The following is a 25,443-nucleotide window of genomic DNA, read 5'->3' as shown; positions in this document are numbered from 1 at the left end:
CAAACCCTAGCTCTTACTGAACGCATACGTACCCTCACCTTGAAAAAAAAAAAGGAGAGGATAAGGTCTACTTTTCAGTCTTTTACAATCTTGTCGACTGCAAAAAGTATCATCGTGATAGGCGCGCGCAATTTTCATTATTCCGAGTCAGAGAAGACATTAGCGAGCACCATACATGTACTAACCCAGCATGGCTTCCTATGCTTTGTTTATTCACCGTCATGCTCATTAAGTATCGCACGCAACGTCTCAAACACAGCAGCAGAATTATCTTGCGAAACGTCTTCTATTCCGTAATTGTAAATCGACCCTAGCCCGTACAATGCAATCGATGTGCACACCGCCATGGCGAGATATCCCTTCCCGGTGAACCCGTTTGGTAACGGTGGTTGTTGCAAGTTCTGACCTCTTAAATCAAGGAAGCTCATGTGTCCGGCAGCGTTACCCTGTGTCGGTACCTGAACTTCCTTGCACGCCTTTGCGTGGTTATCGCTTATGTTTCCCTGAAGTTTCTGTATCTCATGCGGATCCTCAACCAAGACCAAAGCCAAGCCTTGCTCCAAATGCCAGTCCACGTGACAGTGGAAGAACCACACCCCAGGGTTCTCCGCCACAAATCGAAGCACGAAGTATCCATTGGGACGCACTTCAATTGTATCCCTAATGACTGGAACTTTGGGAAACTGCAACAGGCCCCTATGGTCTGGAACGTAAACCACTGGTTCTTCAGGGTCATTTTCACTACGCGCAATAACCTGAAAGTTGTGTCCGTGCAAGTGAAACGGGTGCTTGCCGTCGTCCTGGTTGTTCAACACTAGTTCAATCACCTCGCCTCCGTGCAAGACATACGCGTTGGTGTTTGTCCCGTATATTTCTTGGTTTGCAGCTAGCTCGCCACTTGACAAGACGGTGTACAAAGTGGGCACCTTTGGTGGAGTATACGACTTGCCGTTGAACAAGGCATAAGTGACACCGTCGCCCAAGACCTCCATTGAAAAGTTGACCTGGATGGTCATGTCCGGCTCGGGCAAGAGCCTCTCGCCACTGAGAGGCACAAGTTCGAAATCATTAAACCCTTTTAGTTGGCCAACAGTCTCCTCGAAATCGTGGTACGGATAGTGTCCCGGGTTGTCGACTTTGTCATTGTACACAACATAGTTTGTCGACACCAACTGCAAGTCCTCGGGCACCTCATCCAACATGGTCATATCCAACACGTTGGCAAACCGGTAGTTCCTGTTTGCACCCGGCTTGGTCTTTACAAGAACAGCATACCGTTGGCCAACAGTGATGTATAGCGAGTCCACCGTGTATGGTTGCACGGGCACCCCATCAACCTCCACAATGACCAAATCGTGGTCTTCAATGAACAAATACTGCGACACAAACAAGCCCATGTTGACCACACGAAGCAAGTACGTCCTGTCCGGAACCACGTTCCAAGTGGCATTCTTTGTCTCATTGAACAAGCTATTCTGCGGAATGGGCTCGGCACCCGTGGGGTTGAACCGCGACATGAACAGCTTCATTATCACGGGTGTCTCCAAATGGTAATGCTCCGACACGGATAACGCCACTTCCTCGTCATAGACATACGGCACACTCTCCTCATCGTCTTTTTCGATGACAAACATCCCTCTCAAGCCGTCGCCGTACTGGCTGCCGCTATGGGAATGGTACCAGTATGTGCCGGTTTGGTTGCCAATTGTGAAGTCATATGTAAAGTTAACCAGAGGCCCAATGGGACACTGCGTCACCATTTCAGGTCCATCCTGCCCATTCTGACCTTTCATGAAAAGTCCGTGGAAATGCAAGGACGAATTGCGGTCAGGTAGTCCATTGTGAAAGTTTATAACCACCCGGTCATTCCTCTTGACTCTGACTATCGGATTAGGCCACTCGCCGTTGATTCCAATCATTCGTCTTGGAAAGACCCCATCGGGGTTAGCGTCGACATAGCCTATATTCCAGTTGAAACGGTGAGTCTTTGCTAATAACGGCGTGAGACAGGCGGACAAGAGGACCAATAGCACCAGCGTGGGACAGTACATTCTTGAAACCTAGCGTGGTGGCTGTCTTTGCAAATGGTTAGAATGAATCTGTTGCGAGTAGTATGTCCAAACCGGAACCCTTTTCCTGACATCGGCTCCACCAGAGCAAAAAAAAAGGAATCACCTAACAAGTTGATTTTGTGTCACTTGTCAAATTTTGCAATCACCACACCCAAGCAGCCACTTTTCCAAAAGGGGTCCCCCCCCCCACCCCCCGGTTTACTCCCAGTTTCTGGAAAACACCCTACCAGGACACGGGCAACTATCAGCAATAGAGTTTCTGGGAAACGCAAACCCGGCCCCTTTCCAATCGTGTAGACTCAGATCCACATACGCGCGCATGTGGTCCCTGATATACTGCAGCGTAGGATAGTCCTCCGGATCACAAGTCAAGCTCACCTGGTCTCGCGGCTGGTACACTCGCACATAATCCACCAAGAACTTTGCCGGCAAGTCCAACCTGCGGAGACTCAACGCGGGGTTCCACACCCTCGACAAGCCCATGTTGAAGATAAGCGACATGGGCTCGCGCGAGATTTGCCTGTGGCCAATCCACTGGTTTCCATGTAACGCTTCGCCCTTTAATGTAAACGTCTCCACGTCGTTGATAGCGAACCGCACATACCCTCCGCCTTTGGTGTCGTACTCCATGGCGAACCGGATAAACCCGTCAATCTCAACCGGGGTCTCGAGCGAGATCGACTCCTGGTACACCGTGCCAACGTCTTGTCTAACCATTGTGTTGTTGACATTGGCAATGTCCACGAACCGGTAATCCGGTCTCCACCACTCGTCAAAGGGCGCAACTTGCACAGTCTGGACCCCCCAGTACTTGTTGCCATGGTACAACCCCTCCACAATGTCAATCTCGGGCGCACCGCGACCCACACCCAAGCTAGGGTGGTCTTCTCCGAAACACGTGCATGAACTCAACCTTTGTCCCGGCAAATAGGACATCCCCAGATTGGCGGTGCTTTGGTTCGGCAAGATCCCCACGTCGCACTCGTCATACGTATAGGGCCACACGCCGTCGGATGACGCGAGGTAGCCTGGCCGCGCCAAGTTGCCCAACGACCACACCGCGGGCCATAGCCCGTTCTCCACCAGGCGCGGCATCTGCACCAGGATCTCCACCCGCGCCTGCTTGTTGAAACACAACTTGTTCCACGACTGAACCATACCGGAAACGTACAGCTGCTGCCCCACCTTGTGTTTGTCAAACGTGATTTCCAAACAGCCGTCTCTGGTGGTGACCATCAGCGGCAGGTAATACTCCAAGTCCTGCGTGGCTTGGTAGTACAAGTCCACCGCCGTGAAGAATTGGTCTTCGTACTCGGCAAAAGTGCGGTTCTCGACGTTGAATTCGTCGGAAAACACCAACGTCCAGCTTGATTTTGCAGGCAGCACAGGGCTATCGGGATCGACTAGATTGGTACGAATGGCCTTGAGCTGAGTATATGTTCTGTTGGTCAATTTTTCCAACCGGTGTCCGTTGCGCATGGGGTTGTTGAGCATGATGCTTGCCGTTATAGCATACGCGCACGCGGCAGCGAAAACCGTAGTCACCACCAACACGGCCACAAGAAACCGCCAGTTCAGTTTGCAAAATGGCAATCTCCAGTAGCGGGAACGCATTGGCGGTGCCAGTGACGCATGAGCCACCACTTCTCGAACCACTTGCACGTCTTCAGACTTCGTCTGCAACAAGGCTTCATCGAGGTAGTAGCCTGGCTCTTCAAGGTAATCAAACTTGCCGTTACCAAACGGCTGGAAAAAGCGCGGATCCAACGTCGTTGGCGGGGTATACGTCTGCTCGGTGGCAGTCTGAGCCGTAGACACAAGCGAAGTGGATGTGCTATCGGGGCTCTCGCGGAGCTGTTTTGGCGAATCCCGGTTGACCATTGAAGAACCCACTGACTTGTTTCACGAATGAAGAAAAAAAAAAAAAAGGCAATGCAAGATCTGTGCTTTTGCTTTGCCTTTCGGTTCGTTCTTGAGTAGAGTATTTGTAGTTATTATTGCCTGGTGTGTTTATCCAAGAGTTTAGGATTGAACCTGGAATCCATATTTTGCAGCCAGGGGCCCCATTTCGGAAGTGTGCGCGGCGCGCTCTCAACACGGAAAAGATCCAAAAGTGGAAACTCGTATACAAATCCGAATGAAAGCAACTGTAAGCAAGACACGAGAGTACACTACGAATCATCTCTCTATAAGATAACTTTGCCTATCAATTGAAAAAGCCCTGAAGTAAAGTACAAAACTGTATGTATATAATCTGGTATCCCTGTTTCATGATCGACTCAACCGACAAGACCTCGTTGCAGAGGTCGTGAGTGATTTGTCTCTCGACGTATGTTTTTTTTCTTTTCTCTTTTTTATGCCATTGGTGCCTCGCCTTCAGGTCCAATGTATTTGGGATCTCTCCATGGACCCACATCGCCCAACAACAACTCATCGTCGGTGGCAGGATCCATGCCGCCGTACTTTTGGGGCAAGTTCTGCGGAGGAATCTGTCTCAACAACTGCTTGGTATAGGAGTAGCCGTAAATGTGGATCTTTGACACGGTGACTGGGTCCAAGAACGGCTTGAATAGTTTGAATGCAGTGGAAAAGCCAAAGGGGGCATTGATTAAATAAAACTTACCCATCCTCTCCGGGTAGTAGTCCTGGCCGATTTTCGAGGCCTCCCTTACGTAGCCAATGACGTTGTATGCGGTGGATATCGATATCCCTTTCAAGTCCAATATCGTGCACGAGGTCTCCACCAAGTGTCCGGCTTCTCTGGAACACGCGGGCAAACGGTACTTGACCATGGCCTCGTACTCCCAAACCAAGTTCTTGAGCATTCTTTCCTGGGTGGTGATCTTGAGCATCTTGTTCAAGTCGACTTTGCCCAACTCTTCATAGTAAACAGGGCGGCCGTCCTTGTCTGTCTTGTGGTAGTAAGTGGGGTACATCTTGGCAACAATGGGTTTCTCTTCGTACTTGAAGTCCTTCATGATGGTGTTGGTGCCAAACTCGTCTCTCCACTTTTCACACTCGATAAACATCTCCTTCGCCAAGGCCAAGTCGAACTTCCTAGCTCTGAGAAAGCGCAATAAACTGGCGTCGTCTAATCTCTGCGCGTACCCCAACTCGACCAAGTCCTTGCGCATTTGAATCACCGCCTCGACTTGCTCCTCTGTTAAGTTGGAAGTGAAGCCGGTCAACTCACTAGGTGCGGTGATTTGCGGGTACGACTCCAACAAGACATCTTCTGAAACCTGGCTCATGTTATCCGCTGTCATCTTTAAAACAAGCTAGTGTGACTCAAAGTGGGTTGCTGTTGATGGTGGGGTTTGAAATTTGAAAACAAATCAGTAACAAAGAAAAAAAAAAAAAGTAGACCAAAGTGCCTAAAATGGTAGGGTATCCCGTGACTGTATGTCCGATGAAGATCTCTCCCGTGTGGCTCTGGAGATCTTGAACACAGATGAGATGCAAAGAATGCGGTGGTGCCGTGGGATGTGTGTCTCTATCTATAGCAGTGGTGGGAATAAAAGAGAGTGTTGAGAATACAGAGATGTTTTATATGAAAACTACAACAACAACAAAAAAGAAAGAAACATTTTTTTTTTTCCCTGCGCCAGCGGATTGTTGAAAACACCAGCGAGTTGGAGCCGATGGGGGAGCCCAGCCTAGAAGAGGCAAACCGAGCGTCCATCTCGTAAAAACGAAACACCACATAGGGAGTCACTCGAATCCAAATGCTACACCCTGGCCAGACTTGATGCCTTGGGTCTCTCATCGTTGGCAACCATGTTGTTATAGACCGCCACTACGCGCCCAGCCCGCCCACACACCAAGCGAAACTCAACAAAAATAGATTTTTCTGTAGGTCACGTGATGGTCGTTGTTTCGCATTGCTGACGTGGGTAGCAATCGTATGGAGGCTTCGGATGCATTATCAAACACACACGTGTCTCTTGCAAAAGCTGCTTGCACCGCCACCCACGCCATCTCGTGCTTGAAACTGGGTGATAAGAGCGTTTGGAAAAGCGTGGGTTGGGGCTGGACTACATTGCCATGATCTCTACACGGTCCATGGTTCCGCTCGCTTGGTCTGAGGATAGGGTTTCTTCCAAACAACATCTCCGGCCCCTATTTGGCTAAGCAAGGTAGCGTGGTCCCCGAGTGATCCTGAAGATATCTGTATTGCTGTGCTGCTCTATTGTTCCTGCTCTTTGACAATCTGTCAGTAGCATGTATTTAGTGCAACCCGGTTACGTCAAACACCTCCCATCGGCTTTAACCACTTGTCGAAACTTCCTTTGTCGGTTAATTAGCCGCAGCCAAAAGCGACAAAAGACGACAACGTGGTTAGTTTCTGCAAAACGGTGCGAAAAGTACACTACTGAGCTGAGCAGTTACTACTCCGCTACCAACTGCTTCGGTTCATCAGTCCCGTGATCATAAAACATATTATTACAAAATAACACTACAACTCTAACAGCCCCTCGTTATCAGTCAACTTGCGCTGCTTGATTTGCGTGAAAGCCATTTGCGAAGTGAACTCTTGACTCTGCCTCCGTTTTGTCCACTCATGATACTGCCGCTGCTCCCTCCTCTTACGCTTCCCATATCGTCGCTTTGCAGTGCAGCCCCATTTCGGTCTATTGTTAATGTAGATATCGACGATGTTGATCTATGCTGAGGATGGACATCGCCGTAAAACTTCAACTTCAACGACGCCAACGCGTTGTCGTCGACTATAGATTTGTAACTGGAGCCAAGATTACCAACACCAGCGCCAATGCTGCTGCCACCGCCAACACCTCCTCCACTTCCACCACCATTGCTAACCCCGACGATCCCCCCACTAGCACAATGTAAGTTTAGATCCGAGGAGATGATCATGTTTCGTGACACGTCCAACCAGGCCCTGCTCAATACGTCGTTAGTGAACCCACGCCACAATACATAGTCGTTTTCCTTCACAGATAGATAGTTTGATGGGTACTCACACCCCTCGAGGTAACTCTCCAACTTATGGATCTTGTTCATAATCCTTGTGCTTTGGATCTGGATATCCTTTAGCGAAACCTTTGAGTTGATAAACGAAAAAATCTCCTCGTTGCCGTTGTATAGCGATTTGCTAAACCCTTCAGTCTCGTTCCCACCATGTAGATTCAAAAACTCCAGCTTTTCAAACTCGAGCGAGCCGATTTGGTAAAGCTTCTCCTGCACGGCGTCATCGCTGAGATCTCCATCCATGTTTATCCCTTCAAGGTTTATCGAGTGGTCACTGTCGCTAGCGTTATCGCGAATCAAGGGCAGCGGCTGCGCCGAGCCGGGCTTAGAGGCTGCACCCACGTTTCGTTGTGGACTTGCCATTGGCGAGCTCGGTTGACTATTCATCTTGTGCGCTGCAATGGTGTTGAAGTCCAACATGTGCACCAACTCTGTCATTCGCAAATACTTGTCAATGAGGTACGGCGTCGTGGGCAACTCGTGCGATGTCTCATCCAACCCCAAGTCGAACCTCTTGACCTCATGACTGAGATCAAGAATCTTTTCATTGAAATCGTTTTTGCGTCCCGTTATCCTATCAAAGTACTCGTAGACTTCAGACTGGTGCTCTCTTAAAAATGCATTCATCTTGACGAGATGCGGTTCCTTATGCGGACTAAACTCCTGTCTGTTGGCCAAGTTCAACAACACTTTAGCAATCAATGTCAAGGTGCGTTGGGTGACCCCCGTCTGGTGGTTCTTGGTTAAATAGAATAGTTTCGGGTTGAGTATTGCCGGGCAGAAGAAACGGAGGAAAATAAACGCGCTAACACAGTTTAAGCTGGTGACATTGTCGTCTGCCGCGCAAAACAACTCCACCTTGGTTCGAAAGTTTTTCAATTGCGTCTTGATCTGCTGGGGGATGTCGTTGGATGTGATGTAGATCTTGTGCCAGAGCTCTTCGGCATAGGCGTACAAGTTTTGGAAGTTATTCTCCACCATCTGCTTGACCCTTTCGTCCCTCTCATTGCTATCTTCTTCCTCCGAATCGTCTTCCTCATCACTGCTACCACCAAGCAGATCAGGCACGTCTCCTTCCGGGTAACCATGTCGCGCCGCTTTCTCTTGCAACCTTACATACCGCGGATCCACTTCACAATTCTTTTTCTCGCGATTGATCTTTGCAAAGAAGTCCCCAAACACTTTTTCCAAATACTCCTGTCCGATTCTGATGTTGTACCTCTCCAACGCCTTGGAGAAAATGGACGACCCTCGGAAAAGCGTGTTGAACACATTGCTCTGGGACGTGTTCTTGGAACCATTGGTGAGTTTATCCCCAAGTGTTGCAAGTGATATCTCCATCAACACCTTAAAAAACTTTTCCTCTTGGTTCAAGCACTGGAAAATGTCGAGCAAAATGACACTGACGCGCTCAAATTCAGATGCGGCAACGTTTTCATTAAAAAAATGAACGAGTTCATCGATTGGTCCGTTCTTGAGCAAAAACTCCAAGCTTTTGAAATGGAGACTGCTTGGGATGTGGAACTCCTTGAGGTGGACTTGGAGCAAGAGTTTGCCAATGGGGATGTTGCATGGGTCGTATATCGTCAATCTGACGATATCGAGACTGCGGTTGCTATTAAAGCTTGTCGAGATTGGAATGGACTTGACTTTGATTCCGGTGGAGGGCGAATTGGTGCTGGTCATGATGGTGGAGCTAGTGCTGATTTGCTTTGTCAAGATATCGGGCGTCACGTAAATAGTGCCAATGATCTTATCCGACGGAGAATGTCCATTGTTTGGGTTGCTGCATGTTTTGATCAAAATGTGGATCATTTGCGTGGATATCGGCAAGTTTGTCAGAAACTCCTCTTTCCAGAACGGGTTGACTGTGTGATTCACAATTGCCGTCCGTGACCAAGGGTAGCCCCACATTCTGATTTCCGCGTAGATCTTGCCCCCCTTTGCCGCATCGACGCTGCTTGTTTCAAACTTGGCTTCAATGATGTCAACGGAAATGTTTTTCGACACTCGAAAGTGATCGCGTGAAAAGTCTGAAACCGTTGGTGTGCGGTGCAAATTTGCGGTGGTGACCGGTTTGGACTCGCTGTTGAATGATCCAATGTACTCTCTCTTGGCAAAATAGTTAAGCCCCACAAACCAATCTTCGAGATCTATATGCAAGGGAAACTCAATGTACACTCTTTGGTTACTGGCAATGCACTTGCCATCGCGCGATAAAAACGGGGTCAACAACAACTGGTCCGCTGTTAGAGTGCTAGTGGTACGGATAGTATTATTTAGCCGGAGTTCTTTCAACTGGCCCAAGAACAACACGTTGGAGCTGTTGAAGATGGAGTTGTGGATCTCGCGGATCTCAGTTGAGTATAACGACTTTACATCGATTGAGTATAGCAAAGTGCCGTCTAGCTCGCTTATAAAGTTCAATATCCCATTTGAGTTCAATGCGCCCATTGTGTAAAACCATCCTTCGTTGATGTAGTAGTTGTTTTCACTTGCGTGGTTCAGTACGGAGTCATCAAAACTGCTATTGAAGTTTGAGTCAATCTTGGGTTGGTAGATTGGCCCTCTCGGCCCCAGGATGATGTTCAAGTTCTTTGACTTGTATGGCAACGGACCGTATAATTTGAACCGGCATACTAGCAATTCATAAGGAGTGGCACTAGATTTGGACGGTGGAACAACCTGCTTGTTTTCGCTATACCATTTCTTGGCCAAGCCCTCCGGCTTCAAGTTCTGCCAGGCAATCAAGGTGCCTATCAAGTTGCCAAAGTTTGTCTTTGACGCGATTTTGACGTACAACTTGTCGTTGGCAAATGTTTTGATGAATACCGTGGGCGGGTCTTCCTCGGGCGTGCTGGTGTCGCCGCCATTCTTTTTGTTTTTGTTCTTTCGAGTCGGTAGGATTGACGACGCAGTGGAAACGGACGAGGTGGAAGTTGACGATGTGTGTAGTTGGTGTAGCAGCTGTGGCTGGGTCTGCTGCAGTTGCTGCAACTGCAAGCTTTGCACATTCGGTATAATTTGTATGGAGCAGGACTGGAGCGCGCGGAGGAGCAAGTAATCGTTGCCGTGCTGGTCAGTGGAGTACAATTGTCCAATCGCGGTGATAAAGATGGACTCAACGTGGATCCAGCTGATGGAGTCTGTTGAAACCAAAAAGCTTGAGCCGTGGAAAGTGCCTTTTGAACGTGATAGGATCCTATGGAAAGCAGTCTGATGTGTCATCTCGACGGGTTTGGAAGGTCTAACAAGCGTGGTTCAGCTACAGCGTCATAAACCCAGCACCGGCGGTTACTATAACGAGGGTAATCTGTGGAGATGAAGAAAAGAGCGAATAGACGTTGGTTCTTTTGGTGTGGAAATAACCAACCTGTTTGGTTCTCAAAATGTTACCACAGCAGACTCTCTTTTTCGCTCGCCAAAGGTCCTCCAGATACACCCACGCGACGCGTGCCACGTCAGAATTAAGTTGTAGACGAAACTGGCACTTGAAACCGTGTTAGCAGGACATAGCTTAGAGACCACCCCTTTAGCAGGTCGGGGTTACCAGGAAGGAGAGGACGCGAAGACGTGTTTACAGATGTTGACCCGGGGGAAATTCTACCTAGGTGTGGGTAGTAGCTGTAAACATTTTTTATGAAGCCAGCGTAAGTAGAAGTCGCGGTTTACACCAATTCTTGCGTTTGACAATCAACTGCAAGAGCCAAACAACTGGGTCTACTCCATGCGAACAAGTTTCCTAGTAGCAATAAGTACTGCTCTTACCCTTCCGCTTCCCCACGCTTGTGAATAAGTGTTGGTGTAGCATCTTGCAAAGCTACATGCGGACTAGACTCCCAGGTGGGTGAAATTCTACTCTTTTTACGATTTGAGTTTGGCGGCTGTCTCTTCAAGCTGATGATTTTGTTTCGTTTTCATACCAGCTGTAGCAGACACACCTATCACCTTCGAGAGTTCACCGATCATCATCCATTTCACATTTCATCACCTCTAGTGTTGCAACTGTTAATATACTTGATTGGTTTTTTGAGTACTCCAAGGTAAAGGCGAGAGTGAGAAAACCACAACCAAAAAGATTTCACGACATTCCATCAACAACCAACCACTCAATCCATTTGGCAGTACAAGGCTGACACAGCATTCATTCCTTCAAACATTCTTCATTCGTTCTGTCTCCCCTTTAGCTTGTTCAACCACAGTTTATTTGCCGACTATAATGGACTCGCGCACGCCTCCTCAGCCATTTCGGTCATTTTCAACAAACTCAAACTTATCAGTGGTTAGCTCGTCCACCTCGTCCACAAGCACCACGGCTAATACAAACGGACCCTTGTTGCAGTCCACGGCCATGAGAACCAACCTGTCGGGTCCGTTAAACATCAACAATTTCAACAAACCTAGCAATTATAAGGACCACTTGTACTACAAATGCGAGGCCTTGAAGCGGAGATTACTGGCAATCAAGGGAATAACGCCGTTTATGAACCTCGCATTCAACAATGCGGAAAAGTTGTGTGATCAGCAGTCGCTAAGCTTGGCCCAGGAAGGCAACGTGGCCAGCTTGGACCGGTTTTCCATGCAGTCATCGAATTCCATGGGCAGTGGCAATTTGCTTCAACAACAGAGCAGGTCTGCTAGTAACGGCACCGGTAATACTCGCAGCTCGAGCCATAGCTATGGTGTTGCAAATATCCATGAAAGCTTGCTAACATTCACCGCGGGTGTGCTACCCGCGAATATCAGTGTTGACCCGGCAACGCAATTGTGGAAGTTGTTCCAACAAGGTGCTCCCTTGTGCCTTATATATAACCATGTCTCGGGTTCCACAGACAACCAGTTGGTTGTCGTTAGCTCGGACGACTTACGAATTTGCAAAAAGTCGGTTTACGATTTCATTGTTGCGGTGAAAACGCTCTTTGCTTTTGAAGAAGACGAGTTGTTCACCATATCAAATGTGTTTTCCGATAGCACCCAGGACTTGCTCAAGATCATTTCGTTTGTCAATAAACTATTGGATAGCGGCCTGCAGCCAACAACACTCGGACAAAAGGAGCAAGACGACATCAAGTTGGATGTGCAGATTGCCGACGAGCGGTCCAAAGTGTTTCGAGAAATCATTGAAACCGAAAGGAAATACGTGCAAGATTTGGAGTTGTTGTTGAGCTACAGAAACCAGTTGTCCGAAGCGGACTTGCTCTCGCTGGAGCAAATTCACACATTGTTCCCCAACTTGAACGATATAATCGACTTCCAAAGAAGATTTCTCAATGGACTCGAATGCAATATAAATGTACCGGTCAAGTACCAAAGAATCGGCTCGGTCTTTATCCACGCAAGTCTTGGTCCATTCAGAGCCTACGTGCCGTGGACAATTGGACAGCTTACGGCAATTGACTTGATCAACAAGGAAAATGCAAATTTAAAGAGATCCTCAAGCTTGATTGACCCTGGGTTTGAACTTCAATCGTACATCTTGAAACCGATACAGAGATTGTGCAAGTATCCATTGCTTTTAAAAGAGTTGATCAAAACAACCACACCCGAACTGTCCAATGGAGAGCCGGCAGACTCCCAGGCTTCTGAATTGCACGTGGCAAGATCGGCAATGAAGGAGGTGGCCAACCAAGTCAACGAAGCACAGCGAAGAGCAGAAAATGTGGAAGTGCTCCGCAAGTTGATGGAAAGAGTCAATAACTGGAAAGGATTCAATCTACGCGACCAAGGCGAGCTCCTCCATCATGGGATAGTCAGAGTCAAAGACGCAGAAAATGAAAAGGAGTACGTGGCCTACCTCTTTGAAAAAATCATCTTCTTTTTCAAGGAAGTGGGCACGGAGAAGGAGAAACCAGACAAAAAGAACAAGTTTGGAAGCAGAAAGAAATCGAGCTCGACAGTGTCACAATCAACGGCAAACTTGCTTGAATCGTTGAACGGGAAAAACGATCGCACACCGTTGGAACTCCGGGGTAGGGTCTACATTTCGGAGATATACAACATCAGCCCGCACTCCAGTAATGGGTACACATTGGTGATTGCATGGTCTGGCAAGAAGGAAAGCGGTTCGTTTACACTAAAGTACCGGTCAGAAGAGGCACGCGCGCAATGGGAACAATGCCTACGATCGTTGAAAACAAGTGAGATGAACAACCACATTTCACGTAAACTACGTGACTCGCAGCTGTCTGCAAACACCAACGACTCATCCATCTATGAGTACATGGGCGGCGAGTCGCCAAAGGCCTTGACCGGTGACCAGCAGCGCAACTCGTTCAACGAAACTCGACACCACTCTTCGTCTTCAACGCAATCGATGATGATGATGATGCGCAACGGCAACAGATCAAAATCAGGCGAGTTTTCCCGTCTATCTACATCGTCCTCAACATCCTACAACAACAGCTCCAGCACTACACCCGTGTCATTGGCGCCAACGTTGCCGTCGCCGGATGTCAGCATACGCTTAATCTTTAACAACGCCGAGCTTGCAGATTGTTTAATGGTGAGCTCGCAGATCCAATTTGCCGATTTGCACCTGAAGATAGCCCTGAGGATATCGGCGAGTGGGCTCGTGAGAGACCATCTTGTGATCAACAAGCTACGGTATAAAGACGAAGATGGTGATTTCGTGGTGATGGACTCAAACGATGACTGGAACCTTGCTATGGACGAGTTGGACGCTTCTCGTGCACTAACCATTTGGGTGTCCTAGAGTGTATATGGTGGTAGTAAGTAGAACAGACGTCTCCCGCGACCCGCGGCTAGCCGCGGCTAATAATGTCATGATGATAAGCAAATCCTCTACAAGTTCTGACCCCATTTTGGCTATGAGTAATTTGACTCATTTGATTTGACCAGCGCTGCATGCAGTGCTTCAGGAGATGAGATCAAAAAAACGGCTACCAGTCTGGAAAAACTCGAGTTCTATATTGAGCCACCAGATATGCCAGTACAAGGCTGAACCAAAACCCCAAGCATACACCCCACACGCAATGATACCCAGTCTAATACGCCAGACATGCAAACGTCTAAGAGCAACTTCAACGAGAAGACCGTACTCACCGGCGGTCAGGTCCCTCCCCAGGGCATTCACTCGGAATCTAACAACTGAACAGCAGGCAATTCTAAATCAGCCACGAGCCAAGGATCAAGTAGAAGTGTGCATAGTCGGTGGCGGTCCCTCGGGGCTAGCCACAGCAATAAAGCTAAAGCAGCTAGACCATGAACATGGCGCTGGCGAAATGCGAGTCATCGTCTTGGAGAAAGCGGCTGATTTCGGAAGCCACATTGTGAGTGGAGCCGTGATTGAGCCGCAAGCGCTCCGCGAACTATTTCCAACCAAAGACGACGGTGGTGACGATGTTCCATTGCCGGCGGATATGGTGACCAAAGTCACGTCGGACCACATGATGTACTTGACGCGCAACTCGGCGTGGCCCTTGCCTGAACCTCCGCAGTTGGCAAACAAGGACAAAAACTTTATTGTTAGTCTCAACACGGTGGTGAAGTATCTCAGCGAGCAAGCTGAAGAGTTGGGCGTGGAGCTATACCCGGGCATCAGTGTGAGCGACGTCATATACAACGAAGCAAAGGATGTGGTGTTGGGTGTAGCGACGCAGGACATGGGGTTGGACAAGAACGGCGCGCCAAGGGAGACTTTTGAAAAGGGAATGGAGTTCAACGCACGAGTCACCGTGTTTGCGGAAGGGTGCCACGGGTCATTGTCAAAACAAATAATCAACAACTTCCAACTTCGTCACGATTCAGCCCCACAAACATACGGTTTAGGGCTCAAGGAGGTTTGGGAAGTTGACGCGTCCAAATTCCAGCTGGGCTACGTGGGGCACTCGTTGGGGTATCCGTTGACTCGCGACTCGGCCGCGTATGGGGGTGGATTCATCTACCACTTTGGCGACGGTCTTGTAGCTGTGGGGCTCGTCATTGGCCTCGACTACGCAAACCCGTACATCTCCCCCTACCAAGAATTTCAAAAAATGAAAACCCACCCGTTTTATGCAGACACTTTGCGCGGAGGCAAGTGCATTTCCTACGCGGCGAGGGCACTAAACGAAGGCGGGTACCAAAGCATCCCGCAGTTGTACTTCCCCGGCGGCATCCTCGTCGGGTGTTCAGCGGGGTTCCTCAATGTGCCAAAGATAAAGGGCACCCACACCGCGATCAAATCGGGAATAGTTGCTGCTGAGTCTATCTACCACAAACTCAGGGACGTGCCACATGATGGCGACGAGGAGCAATTCGAGTTGGACATAAGCCAGCGCCCTGTCACTCTCAAGGAATACGAAACCGCATTCAAGGAGTCGTGGGCCTATAAAGAGTTGCACGCCGTCCGCAACGTCCGCCCCAGCTTCAACTCGCCCTTGGGCACATTAGGCGGATTGGCCCATTCCGGGTTGTCGACAATGCTAACACAGGGACACGAACCTTGGACGCTCCAGTATACCCACACCGACGCCGAGGCAACCCAGCCCGCACAAAACTTCAAGCCCATCGACTATCCGAAACCAGACAATGAGCTAACTTTCGATATCTTGACCTCGGTGGACCGCACAGGCACCTATCACGGCGAGGACGAGCCCTGCCATCTTCGCGTTCCAGACCAGGACTTGCACAAACACGCCGAGCTCAGCTGGCCCCGTTACCAAGGTGTGGAGCAACGGTTCTGCCCAGCTGGAGTCTACGAGTATGTGGAAAGCGACTCCAACCGCTTGGGAGTCGAGTTCAAAATCAACTCGCAAAACTGCATCCACTGCAAAACTTGCGACATCAAGGTCCCCTCTCAGGATATCAACTGGACCGTGCCTGAAGGCGGCGACGGCCCAAAGTACTACATGACATAACTTCTGCCCTTTCCAGTACAAACAATAAAAAGTCATTATACGTTATAACTATACAATATATTTTTTTCTTCTTTTCTAACAATTTTGCGCAAAAAAACTTGAAAACTGAAATGTTTAAGCAAAGAATGAGTCAATGTCGGTATCTTCAGGAGCACCAATGTCGAGAGATAAAAACCCGGAACGGATGACGTTTAACCATTTGTGGTTGTTTGCCTCGTGGCCGTGGTTACCGGCACGCAATGCCGCGGCATGCAACTCAGCCGCAGCAGCCGCGGCGTTGGCACTGTGCATGCTTGGAGCACGAGATGCGCGCGGAGCAGCAGCAGCAGCAGTGACAAACTTGGGCTTTTTAACCAACAAGTAGGACATTGACTTGGACCGCTTCCCGTTTTTGCGCACAGTTTCGATGGTCTCGTCGTCATCGTCATCCCTGTCTGATTCGTCATCAAAGACAAGGTCAAACTCGTCCATTTCATGGTCCGAGCCGGTGAAGTCGTCTTCCCCTGTGGTTGTAGTGGTGGTGGCAGTGCGATTCAAGGCGGCAGTGACTGGTGCTGACGAGTAGGGCACATTCAAGTGGTGCTTTTCAAACGCAGAGGAACTGGACTCGAAAAAGGAGTGTCTGGTGATGCCCAAGTCAAACATTGTTTGTCTTCTTGGTTTAGCCAAGCTGGCCTGTTTGGCGGTAAGTAGCGACTCGTCTTCAGCTGCGGGATCTTGAGGTTGCCTGTTGGGAGTGGAGGCCGTGGTTGTGGTTGTGGGTGTTGCTGTTTCCTCCGACACGTCTTCATCTTTGTACTCTTGACTGTGCTGCTCCCCCTTTTTAACCTCCGCTAATAGGGTCTTGGCAACGTGTTCGAACCCGGACGCAAGGATCCCACGGTAGACATAAACCATTCTCTTTGGCGACGCGTCGGCCCAGTCTCTGGAAATGGCATACTTTAAACTAGTGTCGCCCTTTTCGATTCTCTTGATGTACGCGTTGAGCTTGGCGCTGACCAAATTGGAGGTCTTTGTTGAAAGACTAGCCATTTCGGGTTTCTTTTCGCGCAAGATGTCGCAGACCTGTTTCACGGTTAAACCTTGCCCTTCTGGATCCTCTTTGAAAAGAATGAGAAAGATGTTAAAGAGGACATCGTCTTCCAAGGAAGCGTCGCCTTCTTGTATAGGCTCTGGCTTTTCACCGGTAACGGGGATAGCCGTTGAGATGCCAGTGGCAATGGGTGCTCTAGAAATTGGCTTTGGCTTTTTGATCTTCTTTGCAGCTGCGGTTGCAACTGACGAGTCGTTGGATGAGGGAGGACTCGATGTTGAAGTAGGCGGAGTCGACTCTCTAGTCGAGTCTGGTTGCGTTTCCAAAACGGACTCGGGGCTAGTGCTTCTAGAAGATTGCTGTTCCTTGCCGATATCCATCTTGGCCAAGTCCCCGCTAATCGAGTAATTTCGACCGGGCTCACTCTCTGCCTCGTGTTCGTCTTCCTCTTCCTCCTCATCCGAGTCCTGGCTCTCTTCCTCCGAGCTCGCACCGATGGCATCGTCGTCACCGTTGTCTTGGTTCTTTGCCCTCTCTAATGCAACTTTTTCCGTCGGATGCAAGGGCAAGCTCTTGGTTCTGTTCTTTTTAGCGACACCCAAAGTGTTTGGGTTGAACGTGGGCGAGGCAGCACTGGCCATCCCGTGTAACTCCAACGGACGTCTTTCAGTTAATGCCATATTTGACCACTCTTGCTATAACTTGTCTGGTAGATTGCAAAACTGTAACCAATAGTATCTGAAACAAAATTGAAATGGATCTATGATTTGATATATGAAAAAAAAAAAAAACAAAAAATAAAATAAAAATTGAACCTGATAATGTACAGTTTCTCCCTGCTGAGTATATGAAAGTAGATAAAGACAAGTTCTAGATATAAAAAGTCGTATAGGAGTAAAATGTCATCAAATGATACGGACGGTGTAAACAGTGTAACTTTGCAAGACCTGATTTAGCAGTTCATATCAATAGCGATTCTTTTTTCTGTGGGTGTATGGAACAAAAGTTGATAATCAAAAGTAATCTGTGGGAGTAGGGAACAAGTGATAGTGAAATACTTGTTTCTAGTGAGCGTGTGGATATGAATATGTGTTCTGGACTATGGAGTGTTTGTGGGTTCCAGGGTGTTACAAACGTGACGCGATAGCCCTAGGTTGAAAAAAGTGTTGGTCGTGGCAGCACTGGGTGTATATAAAGAGGATAAACTGAAAAACTAAAGGGTGGGAGGGAAGATGCAGGGGATGGTGCTTGGATTATATTAAAATATCCAATATTCCTGTTGCATCAGGAGGATCGTATCGATTGATTGTGTGAAATAAATTACTACGAAATTTTCAAAACTGAGATTGGGGGGGGGGGGGAAGAGAAGGTCGTGTCCGGGGGTCAAATTCAGCTTCCAAGAGCGACTCCTATTTTCTCAATCAGATGCCACATTATACCAGTGCGAGGCCTACCGAGTCTGTTAGCATGGGCTGTTTCCACTTCCCTGTAGCTGGGTCCCCCCAGGTGGTGCTTTCCCGCCCTTCCTCATAGCCTTTGCAGTCTATAGGTAAGAGACAGGGGTAGGATCTAAGGGCGGAGGTGGCCGGAGCACATGCTACCTCGGTACCAATCAGAACCTGTTGATGCTACACAAGTGTTTTTTTTTTCTTCCATTTACAACGTGCTGCAGGGGAAGTAGAAATGGCGCACTTTAGTATGTGAAAGGAGAAACTCATAGGCGCCAGTGAAACGCAATCGAAAGTCCTTCACGAATGTAAGACAAGTCCTTTCAGCAAGTCCTATTGAACAAATAGATCCAGGTCCTCCATCGATTGATCCGGTCTCGGGTCTCAGAAACTTGAGAGACTTGTGTGAAACCCTCGAGTGCCTAATTGGGAAAACAGGGAGCAATCTCGCATCAACACTTGTTGCCTTTCCCCTATACAGCGTGCAGTGGGTGTTGTTTCCATCTATCGATCCAATCAGAAGTCGCTCTGGCACGGGTTTAACCACTACCTTCTCTGTTCTATTATTCCCTATACACAGAAAGTGTTCCCGCCACTGCCTTGCGCGTAATAATAATCCATCTCTCTCTGGCCTTACACCCCCACCACCACCAACGGCGACATCTCGCTTATCGCTCGCAAAGGCAATCTTTCTAGACGTTGCTTGCTGTCTTATTCAACGAGAAGCGGTTCGACTGCGGATAATCAATAACCGGGAGAAATGAGTTTGGTTGGTGAAACGCTTCCACACCGCCGTCTCAACAACAAATAGCGCATCTTAAGCAATAGTTCAGAAACCAACACGTAATTAACTCGTAAATGTCACCCCCTCTTTTACTTCTAACTACCGCGCCGTCTTGACATAGAGGTGTAGAGCCAAAACCCAGGGCGATGAACCCCTAAGCCAATGGCGCAATCTAAACTCTGGTGTAGTGTCATAACTGCTACTGGCGCGTGGTTAAAGTAGACAAAGCACGTCAGTATCTCCAATCAATTCTATCTGCATGTATGGCTCTTTCCTCCTCGGTGCTAATCTAGGTAGAACTCCAGCGGCCCCTATTCCCGTGGAGTGGCCCGGGAACCGGGCTATAGCCCTCTTATATGAAATGCGAGGGTATCATTTTCTTATTTTTCGCAGCAATCAGATGTTGCGCGTTTACATACTTTTGCAACCAACGGCAGGTGGCTCCGTTAGAGTCTCTTACCTCTGGGCCTATTTACAGTACTCAATCCTTGGCATCTTCGTGCTCGTCGCCGCCACTTTTCAATAACCCGAGCGCTTGTAGGGTGACTTGCCAATCTTCTCGCCAATAGTCGTCTCTATACGGATCCTCAAACTCGTTTTTGTTTGGAGGAATAAACCAATAGTTTAGCGCAATATGTACATCTGCCCCGGCAGCGTGGTTATCCTCCACGCCAAAGCTCGAAACCTCGTGGAACCAGCCGGCAGGTAGGTATAGCATCTCGCCTTGTTCTAGCCAAACGGTCATCTTGTTCAACTGTAGTACACCAGGAAAGTGCTCCAGGGCAAATGCCTCCACGTGTTGTCTGGTGGCTTCATCCATTTCGTCAAGATGGAGTAGCGCGGGCGGGATTTTGGAAAAACTAGGCGGATCGAGCGATTCTCCATCGAGCAGGTGTGTCAGATCCACTCTGGTGTTCTCCACCAGCAACTCGTCTTGTCCATCACCATTGTGTCCCTGTTGCCAGCGCAAGACGTCTTCTTCAATTGCGCCGTCGTCTCTAATACTCATCCACTCCGGTGCATTTGCATCTCTCTTGTAGTCAATGACGCCGTTGCCATAGACTCTCGCAATGTTGCCCCAAGTGTACAATTTCTTTGCATCCGCGGGACTAAAGATTGTAAATCGTTTCCGTCCTTGCACCAATATGTACAAGTTATCGGCATGGTCGTGGTGTAGACCTGAACTAGAGCCATTTGACGGTATCTGTTTGTCTAGGTCAGTCAATGGGGTTGTCAAATCTACTTTGTAGTTGCCTGACTTTTGAGTCTTGCCCATCCATAGATTGATCTGCTGTGGGATCAATGTTGGAACTATCTTTGGGTGAAGCGGTAGTATGTCAGACTGGGCAAGATTAGACAAGGGTCGTTGGTAGAGTTCCGATACTCGTTCAACCGCCTCGTCCTGGTCCATCGCAATCGTGTCACCCCCTTCTTCATCTTCCCCCTCATCAAAGTCATCCCGAAGATTGTTGATATCGAATGATAAAGTCTCCGCAAAATGGTCCACCTCTTGTTCTTCTTCCTCTTCCTCGTCTTCTTCGTCTTCCTCGTCTGGTTGCTCCACGGGATCCACCTCGAGGTCACCACTCTCTTTATACTGCGTTGTCAAATAGTAATCGCCATCGCCCAGTTTCAACTTGTCCATCAACTCGCTCAACTTCATCTTGACCCGCTTCTGTCCCGAGCCGAACCCACCACTGTGCAATCGCTCGACTTGCAACTCATCTTCCTCGTCTCCATACTGTAAAGTCTCATAGAGACGGTCAAGTTTGAACTTTGTTAGCGGGACCAACCCTTCTCGACTCGTGAGTTTCACCGGCTTTCTCGAGCTGATGTATAGGTCGAAAAACTGTTTGGGGGTAGTATCATCTGCATCGAGCGTGGGAACTTGCACATCGCCAGCGGGAACAGCCCATCCATTGTAGTCGTTCACCCCCGTCTTTTGCTTCTTTCGCGGAGCCGGGGACATAACCTGTTTCAGCTTGTTTTTTTTTTTACCAGCTGCAGTGGATCAGCAAAAGCTTAGTTATCCCTTAGTTCACTATCGCTGTGGCATCCCCGCGTCTGGTTATCATCGTTTGATTTATTTATTGTCTCCAATGTCGCAACCCGAGTGTTTAGTGTCTGAAGATATTCAAGACAGAAAACAGGCGTGTGGTTTTTTTTGTCTGCGATAGAAAAGCTAAAGTTTTTTCTTTGTTCGTATCAAACAGAGCTCCACACTAGTTTTTTTTTTCCACCTTCCAGAACAGACGAGGCAGGTGTTAATGAAAGGTTATAGCAGCGAGTGCTTTCAAACAATGTAGGCCAAGAAAAGGCAAAGATGAAGGCGAAAGGCCTCGTCAGCTTTGCGTAATGCTCCCTCGGCCGCCCCCTGTCCCGAGGAGACTGTTCAATTCTGCAGCCTTGCTCAACGGCTGAGATAGCAATCAAGTTGCTGCAGCGTAGGGGAATCAATATCTACCGTTCTTGCCAGCGTATGTTGAGGACTGTCGCGAATCTGAGACAACGCAATGCTCGTCGAACGAAGTATATGAAACATTGAATCGGATTCAGATTTGACCAACTTACAAAAAAAGAATTGGTTCTATTTTTTTATCAATGGCCGGGCCGGTTAATAGGTTAACCTTTTTTTCTTTCCGCTCGGACTCCATCTGGCGAGCCAGACTCACCAAGCCATGGCGAAACCACAAAAACCTCCAGAAATATCCCTGCGAAGAACAAAACAGAACAGGTTTGCCCACTATACCCAATTGGGTGATTAGTCCCTCGTCTCCTCGGCTTGCGCTTGGACGTCCAGCCTTTGTGTAAGCAGAATTTGTTTCGAGACTCACACCGTGGGATGCTGAACATTCCACGATTTGCGAAAAAACGCAATGCAAGGGAAACAAAGACGCTCATGTCAGCCTTAACGTCACCACAGAGGGGATAATAAAGGTGGCCGGAGTTGAGGAGCTGGACAAAAAACTCTCTTCAACTTGCCCAAAGATACACCGTCTCCTTCTCCTACACGGGCCGGAAATGGGGGAGGGGGCCGTGTAACTTGTCCCTCATGTGAAGTAAACGTTTTCGATCCAGGCGCTACTAACCAGCATAAGAATCAGTCCACCTGGGTCCCCAATGAACAAGACAAACGTTTTTTTTTTTTTTCAAGGGCAGCTCTTTGCAGGTGGGCTCCTGTGCTTCAACCCTCCCCCCTTGCACAGCAAGTGTCCGTTCCAAGAGGAAGCTAATTTTAAAGTGAAGATAAACGAGGTTATATCTAACCTTACTATTGTCTCGCAGAACAATGTCCATTTGACAATTGCAGCCATTAGTGCGGAAAATAAAAAGGGAGAAATGTTGGAAAAGTCTAGGGTGAACAGTAGACGATGTTAAGCCCAGACGGTCAACAAGGGAGAGTAAGAGTCATCATCGGAGTTGACATCTCCAAGGCTGAGCAAGCGAGTTGAAACCACATGGAGGCAACCGGGATACCTTACACGTTACACCTTGTGTCTAACCTAATCTCCGTTGCTAGAGTGGGACACATCCAAACCCGATGGACCTCCTTTCTCACGCGTCGCGTCTACCGCGGTCGGCACGCCCTTCTCGACCAATATACTGCAGACTCCTTCCCCCCTTCCCGCGTTCCACCCTGTAACAAAGGACAAGTTGTCCTTCTTTTTCAGTCAGATGCGCCTAACCTGGACTGTCTTTGTTGGATTTTGAGTTTAGTCAGCTCAACTAAGCGCTAGTCTCCCTAATGGTCAGAGACTAAAGCCAGACAAGTTTCACAATTAGCCAAATGTGGCTTCCCCTAGGGTTGTACATTTGCTACTCCGTTTCAAGATAAAGTGCCAAACAACAAACCCGGGTAGTAATTTTCTTGTTTCCTTTTGGCTCCGCTGGATGAAATGTTTCACCCGTTTTGTTTTACAGTTTGGAGGGTTGTTAGAGCACAGGGTGAACGGGCGTCGTGAAGCACTGCCGTCACCGGAAGGCGATGTTTAACTTGGCTTCAAACATTTTACGCTCGTCTTTCAATGTACTCCCTCAGCGATAAAGTGACAATAAAAGAAAAAGTGATCTCACCAATTCCACTCTTTGCTTTTAGATCGCGTTGCAACAGTGCACAATAGCGCGGAGCCTGCGCTACCATGTGCTGTCAAATGATTGCAAAAGATTGCGCCCGTGGTGGGTTATCGATCCACTTCAATTTGGACCACTATTACCACGGCCAGCACCACCAGCGTAGTCGCACGTGTAGTTGAGAGAGTTCAAGTGTCACGTCAAGGATGCGGCACCAAGTTTGTTAGTTTCTTCCCCTTCCTCAACGAGATAGGGGCACAGGAATTCCTTCCACCCTCAACCGTAGATCTCTACGCTGCACGGATTATGACAAGATACACAAAAACGGTTTTCTCTCGGAACAATCACAATATAGGGGAAACGCAAGAGAAAGCCTGGAGTTCACCTCTGTTTCTTTTTTTTTTTTATCACGCTGTATTTATTTATTCACTTTTTTTTTTCTCTTTTTTCATTAGAAGTCATATATTCGTGCTATATTCTATGAGGGGCTCCTGAGGTGGTGGTATCATTACTCTTCATTCTTTTCGGACCGGGCGCGTTGTTCCCCCCAAGCAGAGGCTGGTCCAAAGTTTCCCGTCTTTTTCTATCAATTCGCTCTTCGGGACTTGGCCCCGGGGTCAAAGGCATGGAAACTTTTGGCGTCTTTGGTGGAACGGCTCTGTTGGCAGCAAGTGCGCCGTTGCGGTTGCCATCACTGGTGCCGTTGGGGTTGGTGCGGCGGCAGTTCATTAAATATTTCTGTTGCAAGCTGTTGGGGATAGCGAGGAACTTGATATTCTGAAACACTGTTTGGAAATCCTCAATCACTAGCACCAAGCGTGGAAAGTGCTGTGGGGAGGTTGACACTGCTAGCACATTGTTGTAGAAATGTAAAATCGTCATCAAGTTGATGGGGAGCTTCAGCAACGAGATGGCCGACATGATGGCCAAAATGGCGATTCTCGACGACGAGTAGTCAAAGTAAATGTTGGGGTAAAACTGGAACAACTCGCCAAGGTAATACGCAGTCACCTTGATCTTTTGGATGTTGTGCTTGATAATCATGGCCTGGGAGTCACTACCGGACGTCAAGAGGCTGAGAAAGCTATCGACAAACGCGTCGTAGGTGGGCGCATTGACCACCCACTCCAACGACTTCAAGATGTGCTTCTCCATCTCAATAAACAACTCCTTGGTGTAGCTATCAACACAGATCTTTCTCAAGTCGCTCAAGGTGGGTATTTTAAACTTGGAGTCCAAGTTCTTGCAGCTGATCCACAACGACGTCAACCCCAACAACTGGTAGTGTTGCTTCTTGACGATTCGTGTTGAGCAGTAACGGTCAATCAAGCTAACTGCAAGTGGGAACGTGGATCTCGACAAGTTGAGAATGTTGCCAACTTCGAACAAAAAATCAAGCAACAACGGTCTCATGCTCAACTTGATCTCTGGCTGCTGCTCAATCAACCCCAACGTAGGCAACGTCTGGATCTCTGCGGTGAACAAGTGCTCCAAGACGTCAATGTGGTATTCAGCAACACTGTCATTGTGGCATTTTTGCTCCAACTGCTGCAAAAACGGGTTATTAGCTTTATTTTGTGCTTGCACCAACCTCTGCTGGTGGAAAGCGTCCGGGGAGTTGTTAGTAGCCATGGTGGGACCTTATTCTATCTCGACAAATACAAAGCAAAGGCGAATAAAACACACACGGTGGGAAAAACCACTTTTTTGATGTAAAAAATGTGGTTGTCAAAAAAGAAAAATTGTGGGGAACTTGACTTGGTTGTAAAAAAAAAAAAAAAGGGACAGTGTCTGGAAAGAAAATGCGACACTGGTATTTTCTTTTTTTTTTGCGACTTTAACCAAGACTATCAAAGTTCAAGTTCAACGGATCTCCAGTAGTAACCAGTTACTAGCAAAGGGAGACGTACAAATGGTATGCAAATGTAAAGGTGTTGCGTCGTGAATCCGTGACGCTACAAAGAAAAAAAGTTGAAACGGTGTTGAAGAAAGACCTGGAAATGTGAGGCAGCAGTAGTGTGGGAATAGCGTTCCGTGAGTCCAACACTGTACAAGCCTAGCGATCGAAAATAGAAACCCTAGTGATGGAATAGTTGTTTTTGTAGTTGACAATGAAACTTCAACGGATGAGAGTCAGATGTCAAAGCAAATCTCTTTCCAGCAGCGGTGAGCGAGCGAGATTGAATAT

At 48.3% G+C, this 25,443-nt stretch overlaps 9 protein-coding genes across 9 annotated transcripts; 2 read left to right on the top strand and 7 right to left on the bottom strand. All coding sequences in view use genetic code 12, as the record gives it.

The window, feature by feature from the left end:
• Window positions 1-209: 209 nt before the first annotated feature.
• Window positions 210-2,051, bottom strand: LODBEIA_P57310 (uncharacterized protein; the record flags this gene model as incomplete). Its single annotated transcript, XM_066976096.1, has 1 exon — window positions 210-2,051. One exon carries the CDS (start codon window positions 2,049-2,051, stop codon window positions 210-212), a length of 1,842 nt encoding a protein of 613 aa, XP_066832669.1.
• Window positions 2,052-2,270: 219 nt separating this feature from the next.
• Window positions 2,271-3,953, bottom strand: LODBEIA_P57300 (uncharacterized protein; the record flags this gene model as incomplete). The annotated part of the gene is made up of 1 exon (XM_066976095.1): window positions 2,271-3,953. One exon carries the CDS (start codon window positions 3,951-3,953, stop codon window positions 2,271-2,273), a length of 1,683 nt encoding a protein of 560 aa, XP_066832668.1.
• Window positions 3,954-4,426: 473 nt separating this feature from the next.
• LODBEIA_P57290 (uncharacterized protein) lies at window positions 4,427-5,338 on the bottom strand (the record flags this gene model as incomplete). The annotated part of the gene is made up of 1 exon (XM_066976093.1): window positions 4,427-5,338. One exon carries the CDS (start codon window positions 5,336-5,338, stop codon window positions 4,427-4,429), a length of 912 nt encoding a protein of 303 aa, XP_066832667.1.
• A 1,219-nt stretch (window positions 5,339-6,557) lies between these two features.
• LODBEIA_P57280 (uncharacterized protein) lies at window positions 6,558-10,289 on the bottom strand (the record flags this gene model as incomplete). Its single annotated transcript, XM_066976092.1, has 1 exon — window positions 6,558-10,289. The coding sequence occupies one exon, from the start codon at window positions 10,287-10,289 to the stop codon at window positions 6,558-6,560; it is 3,732 nt and encodes a 1,243-aa protein (XP_066832666.1).
• Window positions 10,290-11,280: 991 nt separating this feature from the next.
• LODBEIA_P57270 (uncharacterized protein) lies at window positions 11,281-13,773 on the top strand (the record flags this gene model as incomplete). Its single annotated transcript, XM_066976091.1, has 1 exon — window positions 11,281-13,773. The coding sequence occupies one exon, from the start codon at window positions 11,281-11,283 to the stop codon at window positions 13,771-13,773; it is 2,493 nt and encodes an 830-aa protein (XP_066832665.1).
• Window positions 13,774-14,053: 280 nt separating this feature from the next.
• Window positions 14,054-15,919, top strand: LODBEIA_P57260 (uncharacterized protein; the record flags this gene model as incomplete). Its single annotated transcript, XM_066976090.1, has 1 exon — window positions 14,054-15,919. One exon carries the CDS (start codon window positions 14,054-14,056, stop codon window positions 15,917-15,919), a length of 1,866 nt encoding a protein of 621 aa, XP_066832664.1.
• Window positions 15,920-16,033: 114 nt separating this feature from the next.
• On the bottom strand, window positions 16,034-17,632 carry LODBEIA_P57250 (uncharacterized protein; the record flags this gene model as incomplete). Its single annotated transcript, XM_066976089.1, has 1 exon — window positions 16,034-17,632. The coding sequence occupies one exon, from the start codon at window positions 17,630-17,632 to the stop codon at window positions 16,034-16,036; it is 1,599 nt and encodes a 532-aa protein (XP_066832663.1).
• Window positions 17,633-19,665: 2,033 nt separating this feature from the next.
• Window positions 19,666-21,153, bottom strand: LODBEIA_P57240 (uncharacterized protein; the record flags this gene model as incomplete). The annotated part of the gene is made up of 1 exon (XM_066976088.1): window positions 19,666-21,153. The coding sequence occupies one exon, from the start codon at window positions 21,151-21,153 to the stop codon at window positions 19,666-19,668; it is 1,488 nt and encodes a 495-aa protein (XP_066832662.1).
• Window positions 21,154-23,726: 2,573 nt separating this feature from the next.
• On the bottom strand, window positions 23,727-24,887 carry LODBEIA_P57230 (uncharacterized protein; the record flags this gene model as incomplete). Its single annotated transcript, XM_066976087.1, has 1 exon — window positions 23,727-24,887. The coding sequence occupies one exon, from the start codon at window positions 24,885-24,887 to the stop codon at window positions 23,727-23,729; it is 1,161 nt and encodes a 386-aa protein (XP_066832661.1).
• Between the last annotated feature and the right edge of the window lie 556 nt (window positions 24,888-25,443).

The sequence above is a fragment of the Lodderomyces beijingensis genome (genome assembly GCF_963989305.1).
Source record: "Lodderomyces beijingensis strain CBS 14171 genome assembly, chromosome: 7".
NCBI lineage: Eukaryota > Fungi > Ascomycota > Pichiomycetes > Serinales > Debaryomycetaceae > Lodderomyces > Lodderomyces beijingensis.
The sequence above is the reverse complement of the archived record's forward strand: the minus strand, read 5'-3'. Positions and strand labels throughout refer to the sequence as shown.